This window comes from Poecilia formosa, unplaced genomic scaffold (assembly GCF_000485575.1).
Source record: "Poecilia formosa unplaced genomic scaffold, Poecilia_formosa-5.1.2 Scaffold30, whole genome shotgun sequence".
In the NCBI taxonomy this organism is placed as follows: Eukaryota; Metazoa; Chordata; class Actinopteri; order Cyprinodontiformes; family Poeciliidae; genus Poecilia; species Poecilia formosa.
This window is the reverse complement of record NW_006799969.1, coordinates 1-11,366: the sequence shown is the minus strand read 5'-3', so window position 1 is coordinate 11,366 and position 11,366 is coordinate 1. Positions and strand designations below refer to the sequence as shown.

Sequence of the window (11,366 nt, the reverse complement as noted above, 5' to 3'; positions counted from 1 at the left end):
TATTATTATTATTATTATTATTATTATTATTATTATTATTATTATTATTATTCATAATTCCATGGTTTATGTCTTTAATCTGTAAAAATTGTGCTTCTCCCTTTCAGCAATTCAGCCTTACTCCCACTTGTCTTCTTTTCTTTCAATTTCCCATCTCATAGGACTTGAGCTGTCTTGTATAAACCCATCAGTGTGCTGCAGTCAGGTGGGCTGGATGGGGGGCAGCGCCAACAATCAGGTTCCCAGAGTTGAGTGTTTATGCCTTTCCCTTAATGGATTGTCTCACCTTCTTCAGAGGATGAACATGAGGTGCTTGAGATGCCAGCACTGCGAATGGATCCAGGGGCTTTGAGCGTGATAACGAGCAGCTGTCATCTGTTTCAGATGTGCTTTAATCAACGCCTGTGATGATCAAAGAGTGGCAATGTGGCTGTTTTAACAATTGAGATTGCATAATTAACTTACTGTTTTAAAGGGATGTAAAGAATATGAAGCAAACTCTGCTCCGATTGTCTTTGCGTACCCAAGCTGCATGGTGAATTCATCGGTTCTGGAGCTGCACTTGAAGGACATAAATACAAGTAATTATGTTGATATTCTCTAGCAGACTGTGCTTAACGGATAGGACGTTTCTAAGTATTGCACTACCCACTCTGTGATTTCTCACATTCTCTATTTATTCTCCTTGTGGTGTGGGGATATTGAAGAAATATTTGGACCAAAGGCACCGTGGCAACTATGTTTTCATCTTAACGCAGAACTGAAAACTGTGAGAGCATCATTGCTGGCCTCTAACATACATGCACTCAGCCCTCAATATGGTAAAGAATAGCACCACATAACATTAGTCATGTACTCTGGTGGAATATTTGTCAAGCTTCTTCTTGCAACACCTTTTTTGATATTTGGTCTGCTGAAATGCAACACTGGGAAACAGTCAAAGAACAATTGTTTTTTTTTTTATTGCTTAGGTGTTGCTATAAGAAAATAATGCCGATATATTTTGACCTCCGAGAATGTCAGATATTTGTTTCAGTTCTTCTTTTATGATTTAACACGTCACAATGTTTTGTAGAGTGTTGCCTCAACAAATGTTCAAGTTTTTTGTGCTATTTGGAACAATTGTCCCTTTTCACTTTAACTCTGAAAGCATTATTGTTTGAATTCAAGCATGTTATAAGTAACACGTGTAACCTGTATTTTATTTGTATGTATTTACAGTTATGAAGAACATTTAAAATTGTACTTACATGTTTTGTTTTTTTTGTTTGTTTTTTTAATTAGCATGCAAACTTTTAGAAATGTTTTGCTACAACTCAAAATAAAATGAAATAAAAAAAAAATTGTTTCCACAGCCACAAAATATCTCAACATATATGGATGAATAAACACATCATATTTCTATGGGATACACAAGTTATGAATTTTACTGGCACAAATAAAGGAATTTGAAATGTGAAAATTAAAAAAATATATTTTTTGTTCAAGGTGTTTTGCAGGTTTGGCAAATTGTAATAACTTTTTTAAAACTCCTTTCAGTTGTTGCTGATTTTTGTCTTGTTTTTGTGCCATGAACCAACAGTGTAATATATGAAATATTACAAATAATATTTGGTGCAACAGTGTATTTTTATTTTTTTTTTAAGGGGGGGGTAGTGTGGAGGGATCCTGACGTTTGCTGTTTCGTAGATGGCTTTTAATTCTATCTGAAAAAAATATTTCAAAGTAAAAAATGACCTTTAGATCATATTATAATGTTTATCCCTCATTAAAGACATACCTGGAGTGGTGTTTTGATTCTTTCATGCATATTGGAGAAAACCTTGAATATCTCATGGCACCCATTTGAGGGTGCCTAAATGCCTGCTCATACAATATGCTGCCTATTTTCCCAAAGCTCCTCCTCAGAACTGCAGTCTCCAACTGAGTGTCTGCCTCACATAGTGCCAAAAGATGATTTAGGCAAAAACATTGACAAAAATTACTTAGGTCAATATTTTAGGAAGGGGACGACATAAACTACTTCTCCAGGAATATTGAACAATGACCTGCTGTGGAGTGTCAGAAAGAATAGGAGTTGTTTTGGAAACAGACTCCAATTTCTAGGCATCAAATTGCGGAGTTAAAGGTCTGAAGTTAGTTTTGATAAATACACCATTTTTAGGACAACTGTAGTTACTTGATGTCAATGTAAAATAGCACCATGTCGCTGAGAATGTCGGTGTTATGACAATCTGTGCTTTTTTTTGTTTTGCACTACCCTAAGATCAAATTAACTGAAAGACATAATAGTAAATAAGCAGTTTTGTAAAAACCTAATACAAACGAAAGTCATCCTTCAGCTTCAGATGCAAGAGAACTCTTCTGCATTGACATAATGGCTGCAGGTGTGCTGCTTTTAGCTCAAACATTGTTGAAAATCTTTGAACTATTTGTTGAATTGTGCATTTGCAAAATAAACACATCCTTCCTTTTTGTACATAGCTTGATATCTTTTAGCCTCAAATAAAGTGAAAACCAACAAACAAAGTGGAAAATAACCTGATTTTTGAAATGTATTGCATGTTATTGCGTATTACTTTGAAAAAATCCACTTTAGTAATGTTAGTATACTTTGTAAGTCATAATTATTATTTCTATTTTCTCCCTACTTCCATTGCGCACATGGAAACTATTTTTGTAACAATGCACTCACAATATTGAGTATAAATTTTTCATTTGTTCTATTTTTTTATATATTAATTGTAGCAATAAATTCTCATAAAAATGTGAGTATCGCACGTTTTATTTAATTGAATGTCACATTATTATATAAAACTGCCACAAACAGGTTGCCAGGCCATTGGTATAAACATTTGCTTTGTAAGGTTAGTGACTGACTGGTCATTGAGTGAGAAAAGCCATATAAACAGACATTACAGTCCCTGTTATTGGGTCTCGAAAGTCAGTTGGCCTCTTTCCATCAATGAAATGAGAGCATATGACAGTGACTTTGGTCAGATTTTCCACAGTAAACTCCTCTTGCTTTCAAGCTCCTGTCCAGTGCTGACATTTTTTGGCATTCCTTTGGGGATTACAAAATGGAATTTATAAAAAAAAAAACAACAACAAAAAAAAAAACTGTTCATAAGGTGATGATCATCACATCATGAGTCACTCTGGCAGACAAAAAAGCAGCAGTGTTTTGTTGTTACCTTAACTCTGTTCAGAATAGCATTCGACTCTTTCACTAAAGAGACAAACAGGCTTTACTGCTCCTGTTTGTCCGAAACCAACATGGCTGCGGCACTTGTGCAGTACGTTGTTCTAAATTTAGCATGGTGATATCGTTTTCAGTCAGTGGCATCAAGGCGTGTTTGCGTGGGTGGACTTTGTTAAAGTTTTAAACTATTGGATCTTGTTTTAATGAAGATAGAAGTGTAGAGTCGAACAAGATGGTTGTTAATGTTACAGTTTTTCTCAGTCGCGTTGATGAATTTCTTGAACGGTCCTTGACATTTGCAAAACGGTAAGTGTATTTCTCAAAACAATTTGTATAAACAGCAAAAGACCATGGACTGTCTGCAAAACCCAGTCTCTTTCTCTAAATCATTAGCTCAACTCTCAAAATAAACATCTGTGTCAATGAATATGACACAGATGTTAGAATGACATGCCCTTGTTCCTATGTAAGGATAAGATAGTCAAATTCCTTTGTCATGTTTTCAACATAACTGGGTATTATAGAAAGATCTGTGATGGACGGGTGACCTGTGCAGGGTGTAGTGTATCTCTCACCCTCTGGACATAAGACCCAGCAAGGATACAAGGGTTAAATAACGAATGGACGGATAAACTCTGGAGGGATGTACTATTGTAAACTATGGCTAAAGTTTTGATGTCAAGTATTGTAAATTGTAATTGTAGAAAATTTATGACTAGAGACTGGAGAAGATTTGCATTTACGCTTTTACAGTAATTTGCTGATCAGCCATTGTGCTACAAAAAGGAAAAGACAGCACTGCAGAAAACACAAAAGTAGAAACGGGAACATAACACAACCTCCTTAAGTTTACATGCGGTGCTGTAGGAATTACAGTGCAGTCTTCCTCTGCTTTCCATCTCCATGCTGAGAAAAATTTCTCATTCACTCAGATCCCGACATGCTTCATCTGAAACTGAACAGTGAACACGCAGTTACATGGTTGCAAACCATTTTTATTTGCACACAACTTTTATACAACAGCATAGTCCACCTAGGACACCCCCCTCCCTCACATCATGCCACTATCTGCGAGGGTTCTCCCTCCCTGGATTCTCTGCTTTGCTTGTACGAAATGATCAAGGAGAGAGTGCCACACTTTTCTTACATGAAAAATGACATCACACTTTCCAACCGGGAGGTGTTAACCATGCACCAATCATATTTTTTTTAGGAGTTATTTGATGAAGAATCGTACAAACGTACCTCAGCGAGTCAGATAAGCATTTAGTGAAATTGTATTAATTGATATTGTTTACTTTCGTCTTAAACTTATTTTATGCTATTTTTTTTATTTTTTTTTTTGTAAATTTCATTGGCACCTTAACTTCTAAGTAGATTTTTAGTTTATCATACTTATTAGTTTTAAAGACATTTTTCTTTGCAGTTTTAGTTTAAAAGATATAATTTTAGAACTTTTAGCAGATCATGTCTACATTATAATGTTTACCCAATATTGTAGACAAATTTACAATATTGTAAATGTCTTTAACAATGCACATTTCCTCAGTTTAGCAAGTCTTCACTTTTTACCAGTCGCTGTTTTTTTTTTTTTTTGTTGTTGTTTTTTATGTTGTGTCTTCACCTTTTTTCCTTGCTGCAAATAACTTGCTGCTATCTTAATTGTTTCTGCAGAGTGCAAATAAAGACAGACTCACTGATGGATTAAATACCAAACACTAATGCGAGACATTTGAATTTTAGACAGGCGCCTCACAAAACTACTCCTTGAAAAAGTAATGAAAACTCCTGGACATTTTCTTGTACGCAGAGAAGATGTATAACTTTTGAAGGCTCAAACAGTGGGTCCAAGCGTCCAGATCAGTTTGGCAGTCTGTCTCCCAGTACATGGCATAGATCTAAAGAATAAAGTTGGTAGTAACGGAGTAGAGTGTAACTGCACTTTGCAACAAGTTTTCTTCCATGATTTACTTCATGACAGGCATTCCTGTCAGAGTTTATGCTGAGCAAAAGCATCCCCACAGCATGATGCTGCCACTGCCAGGTTTCACCCTCGCATTAGTGGAGAGTGTCATAAGTCGGTCCTTAACAGCAGCTGTCCTGCATGTTTTAGGACTGACTTTTCCAGGTAACATGGTAAATTAATGGGACTTCCTTCAACAAATAGACGTCATTCTACTTATCACCTTCTTGAGGCCAAATATGTGTAGTGTGAGACAAGTAGCTGTCCAGTCAACAGATTCACCCAGCTAACCCTCCTCACTGGAGTTACTCTGATTTTCTAGGTTCTTATTATGTTTGGTTGCTGGATGAATAGTGTTCTGTAGCTGCGTTTCCATTACAAATGTGCACAAATCTTTGTCTATATTCTGCTAACGTCGAAAACCCACAACTTTGCAATTTCTTAGTTTCCCTTAAATTAGAAATGACATTCAAATCATGTGTGAATAAGCTTGTTTACGCAATAAGTCATTAAAAATCATGGCAGCAACGGATGTAGACAGTTACATGAGATATTTATTATTCAGCCATGATGCTAGTGCTCTTAATCTGTCAGCCATCAGAGGCAACTTATTCAGGCGCTGGAGTGACAACCCCGTAATACCTCGGAGCAGCTGTGTATGCAGTGTTTTTAAGAAATTATAGTGCGCAATTTTACAGAAGATGTATGGATTTAACATGTTCAAACAAAACACAACTTTTTGTGAAGTGTGCAGTGCTGTGAGAACTCTGGTGAAGCCAGTTGTACATTCTCCAAAAAAACAACAAAAAAAAAACAAACAAATATAGAAACACTACAAACCATGAAGATGAAGACTACTTCTTCTTGTCTTCTTCATGGTTTTCACCAGCAATAGCACTGGCCTGTTGATCGGGTAAATCGTGTAGTGCAAAAAAGTGTTTCCATTGCAGTTCTGCAACATCTACTTCAATACAGTTGAAAGAACACCTCATCCCAACTTTTTATTGAAAAATGTGTTGTTGTTTTTTTTGTTTTTTTTTTTTGTTTGTTTTTTTCAAAATTGGCATGTTTCCATTTAGTGAATTTATTTTCATAATTTTAGTTTGCAAAATTCTATGATTAATAGAAACAGCTGCTGACAAGTTGTGAAATATTATTTTATAAACTCACTCTACTTAACTGATCCCGTGGATTTGCTTGTTCACCACACAGATGCTGTTTGTTCACCTGTGTGGTGCAGCTAACTTAAGAGGCCTTCACTGAGGCCTTTTATTTACTTTTATGACTTCTGACGGCAGTTGAATACAAGTGTATGCGGCCAGTTTCACTTTTGTTTTTTTGTTGTTTTTTTTATTTGTAACAACCTTTTAAAACCATGAATAATTTTCATTCCAGTTCAGAATTATGCACTACTTTGTAGTGGTGCAGAACATAAAATCCTATTAAAATACTGTGGAGCTGAAATGTGACTAAATGTTTGAGGATTATGAACATATTTTTGCAAGACACTGTATGTGGAAAGAAAGTCAGTCAACCAATTACGTATTATTTTCCCACCAGAAGGCGAAACAGAAATGCTAAAAAAAAATGACACAGAATCTATATAATGGCATGGACTAAATAACAGCAGAAGTTGTACAATCTAAAAAAACATTAAGCAAAGCACTTAAATTTGATATTTGTAATACCACAGAATTACATGTAAAGAAAAAAAAAGTTTTCAATTTATTCACAAACATTCATCCATCTATCCATTGTCTAACCATTTATCCTTGAGAGGTCAAGGGGGGCTGGTGCCTATCTACAGAAGCACTCATAAACGTGACAGGTAGTAATGGTTGCAGCTGCGCAAGACGGTAGCCTATTTTTAAAAAGGCTGTACATGTTAAATTCATTTCCATTTGCAGCCGCATTGCTCTTTTTAAAAATGCAAGCAACACTGACAAAAAAAAAACAAGAGTAAATGCTGGCACGCTCATATGAAATCATCACATGAGCAGAGGATTCCTTGCCTGCGCTCACAGTCGAAAGGAGAGAAGAAGAAGAGCCTGCTGGGTTCTACCACACAACGACGTGATGGTTTCAGAGGAGTCAGCCAAGCATCTCGAGTGGTGGAGCAGCGAGAGGGCAGCCTCGAGGAGGAGAGCAGGTAGCAAAATGATCAGGTGGACAATATGACATCAAGCGTGCTCGAAAGCGGTCGGGCAAGGAAGGCTGACATTCTGCTGCATAAAAGGAGCCACTGAAATGAGACGAGAGAGAACAAACAGTAAAGGAGAGACACATCAGACTTTTTGTTGCCAGTCACAAACTACAACAGAGTTTAGTTTGTTTATAAGGTGATATGACTCCCCAAACTCGGACAAAATCTGCCAGTGAGGGGAAAAAAAAACCCTCTTTATTCTACTTTATTCTATCACAAAGTAGCAGGCCATGCACAAAAGCAATAAAGAATTTTGTAACATATCAAGTTAACTTCATCATTTTTTTTTATTTTTTATTTTTTATTTTAATGTTGTTGTAACTTGCTCTCGTTTGCTAAGAAATTTGCGATTTCAAGTTCAAAGTTCCTGGAAGATGAGATGCTACATCAAAAATATACAATTTTGATTGACTGTGAACTCGTGTATCTTTTCTATATGAGCCCAAGTTTGATGTTAAAAAAAATACCTAATTGTCTAATTTAGAGTTTACATAAATTGGGATTTGTCACCTAAAAAAAAAATATACACTTTATTATATGGGTGGAATAAATAAACAGGATATGGCATATTTTTAGTTTTTTGGTCAACTTTAGGTGTTATTACACTGACTTGGGAAAAAAAAACACAAGAAAGGTTCAAATATTGACTCAAGCTAAAAGTGAAAAGTGATTTGCATTGACATAATAAAATGATTTATGGTATTTCCTATTTCAGTTTTTTTTTTTTTTTCCCCACATGGTTTTATTACACGTACAGTAAAATTTTAGCATGCTGTCATAGCTGAAGTGCAATTTACACACAAGGATTTACTGACTCAAAGGAAATTTGGGGATTTGTGAATATTTAATATTATCCAGTTGATTACCTGTGTATTTTGAACTAGTTGCAAGAAACATACAAAAATCAGAATATTTATCTTCAATAAAAAAATACATTTATTTTCTTTCTATGACAAAAAAAAAACTCATGTTACTTTTTGTACAGATTTTTGACTTGCTCTGTATTGAAAAATTAACATTTAGCATCCATAGCATGCGTTCGTGTGAGGAGATACAATAAAATGCTTTTACTTATTTCCTCTTTTCTCTATTTTGTTCCATTAATGCATTTTTCTTTTTCAAAAACATGCACACACCTGTACACGCACACTTACAAACGCATGCATACACACACACACACATGCACACATCTTCAAAATTCTTATGTATTTTTGTACATATATATGAATTTCCATTGTAGCAGTGTATGCATGTAGTTTGTGTAAGACAGGAGATATCTTGTTTCTTAAAGCTGTAAAGCTTAAAACAATATGGTGTATGCAGACATTTCTGAGAGGTATTTTACTCTTTTGTGTTTGTTAAAGTCAACATTAGCACCCTGAATGTCCCCCTCAGACAAAAATGCTTTGGAAACAATTTTATTTCCGCTTTTAATTACTGAAAAGGAATTTCATTTTGCTGCAATTGTATTTTACAAACAATATTCTACGTCTACGTCTACCATCTTTGAATTAATAAAATAGCTGATAGCAACAACATCATCAGTACATGCAAACAAATTCAAATTTCACCAAAATCCTTATGTATTTTACCAAAACTATACCTGTTGAAATTGTGATTAAAAAAATGTGTATGCTGTGATAAACTGTGCAATAGTGTGACATTTCCTTTTGTTTAAATACATTTATAAAAAGTTGTGTAAGTGCAATTACCTTCTTCGAATTCCTTTTATGATGAAGACTTTTATTTTCAGCAGCTGAAACAAACAGAATTAACTTTCTAGAAAAAAAGAGAAACCCCAATTTAGTATTTTTTCATACAGCTTAAAAAAAAGAGAGATTGATTTAGTTATGTATTTAAAATGCTCCCACGTGGTGTGGTCTCGTATCTGTCCAGATCTGAAGTAGCTTTGAGATGTGTTTATGTGACTTCATCTAAATAATGATGGACTATCAGGCGGCCTTCTGAATAAAAGGATCCCAAAGTGGGGGACAAACAGGCAGGTAAAAACATCTCATTGATGTGCAGCTTCACGATTTAGAAAGTTTCTGTCTCCATGTGCAGCACTCAGAGAGCTCTGATACTTTGGAGTAGAAGATACATCTCCAGAGTGTTAGCAGGGTGGGGGGGGTCGGCAGCAATTGCAGTTATTTGCATGCATTTTGGATCTAAAAACTGTGTTTGTATGATAGAATATCTACAGCTACAACAATGTGATGGTAGACTTTACCTATGTCAAAAACCCTTTCATACATTTCTCTAAAAGAAAAAAAGAAAAACAAGAAAAGAAAAGAGAAAGAAAACATGGACATTTCTAGGAGTTTTGTTCACTCACATGAATAAAATGTGGCCTGACAGTAGAATATTTGTGACACAAATGAACAAATATGCTCAAATATGTTCCTTTTCTGAGAGACTTATCTCCACTCATCTATGTCCTCCTGGCATAGATTGACTGCCCTCATTCCATCTCCTGATATATTCAATAAATTAAAATATTGTTGAAACCTTCAGTTATTTCATCAACTCAGCTCACTAAGTGAAATTCTTTATATGGATTAAATGCAAAAAAACAGATGCTTTCAAGCCTTTTCTTGTTTTACTAATAATGATTTCTCCACTTAATACCAATGAAAATATGCAATTTAAGATTAGAAAACTACAGTAGACCAATCAAAAGATTTTTCATAAAGAGATTGGTGCGTATTTTTAATACCTGCTCAAAGATTGTTATTTTTTAAGAGGAATTTTTGATCTGACAAATGGGCCTCACTGACGCCCTGAGTCTCATTTATTGAATATGAATGCATCGACTTGAGTCTTATAATATAAACATTAGCACAATTCACAGAACATCAATCTGTAAAAATAAAGTTTTCTTTTATAAGAGGTGCAATTTACAGTCTAAAAAAGTCAATCTTTTTGCAGTGCTGCTGGAATATTTCAAGGAGAAATACAACCAGTAGATGAAGGCGTAATTTAGTCAATGAAGCATGATGACCACATTAATTGACACGTGTCCGATAGCCGAAGGCCTGAGAAGATATTACTGAGGGTTTCTGTATTCATAGCTGACTGATGAAAAACAAAACACATTTTTTTTTTGTAATCTTGCACTAATAGCCTGGAAGTGGGCAGGTTGTAGAGTCCAGTGAAATGGATCATATATGCAAGTTTATCATCAACACATATGAACACAAGAAAACAGCTTTGAACATCTGCTCAGTGCAGAGACAGTTATGTGTAAAAGGATTAAACATAAAAGTGAGCAAAAATACCGTTAAGCTGAAACTGAATCACAAAATCAATTAAAATCTGTTAGAGGTTCAAAAGAGGAATCATCAAACTTGGATTATAAGTGGAATTGAAATGTGTTATAATGACTTTTGTACTTGTTTATATGTTTCTGCTTAAGTAACAAATCAAATACAGTACAATGTTATGTAACGCCTTTTCATTTGGTAAGAAAAAAATATATATATATAAATAACTATGCAGTACTACAAAAAAACAAAACAAAACAACAAAAGAAATTGGAGAATAATATAACTTATATTAAACTTATAATAACACCTTAGAAAGGAGTGGGGTGAAGAAAAACATTCACCTCCACCCCTCATTTCCACTCCAAAATAAATGACATGTATGCCGGTACAGTTTCGTAATTATTTCTTCATTGTCATATCAACATAGCATTTTACATTAACAAGGTACAAAAAGTAATCACTAAATGTAATATATAGTTAGTGTTGCAAAATACATGTGTATAAATACATTGCCGTTCCAGTCAGACACCCTATAAGTTATGTGACCAGAACATTTCTTTATATCTTCATTTTAATGGGATGAAATTTTTAACATTGCTTGAGCCATGAAACAACTAGTTCCAAAGTTTAACACAACAAACAGACATACACAAACTTTTCATAGTAGTTCCCACTACTGAAAAGTAGTAGTGAGAACTACTATATAATCCAATGTATATAGAAGTTGTGTAG

The 11,366-nt window shown here is 34.7% G+C and overlaps 1 protein-coding gene and 1 long non-coding RNA gene across 3 annotated transcripts in view; one reads left to right on the top strand and one right to left on the bottom strand.

The window, feature by feature from the left end:
- The window catches only part of nkx2.2a (NK2 homeobox 2a), a 12,595-nt gene extending 11,347 nt beyond the window's left edge, over positions 1-1,248 (top strand). The window contains exons 3-4 of one of the 2 annotated variants that reach the window (XM_016670155.1): positions 162-205; positions 296-1,248. In XM_016670155.1, coding sequence (XP_016525641.1) covers positions 162-205; positions 296-352 — 101 coding nt within the window. In that variant the 3' untranslated portion in view covers positions 353-1,248. Of the gene's footprint in view, positions 1-161 lie in introns of both variants that reach the window. The other variant, XM_016670154.1, reaches the window with a different exon arrangement.
- A 4,085-nt stretch (positions 1,249-5,333) lies between these two features.
- On the bottom strand, positions 5,334-10,840 carry LOC107835901 (uncharacterized). Its single transcript, XR_001661743.1, has 2 exons — positions 9,081-10,840; positions 5,334-7,407 (listed from the first exon to the last, which is right to left on the bottom strand). It is a non-coding gene; the product is annotated as an uncharacterized LOC107835901 (long non-coding RNA).
- Positions 10,841-11,366: the final 526 nt, after the last annotated feature.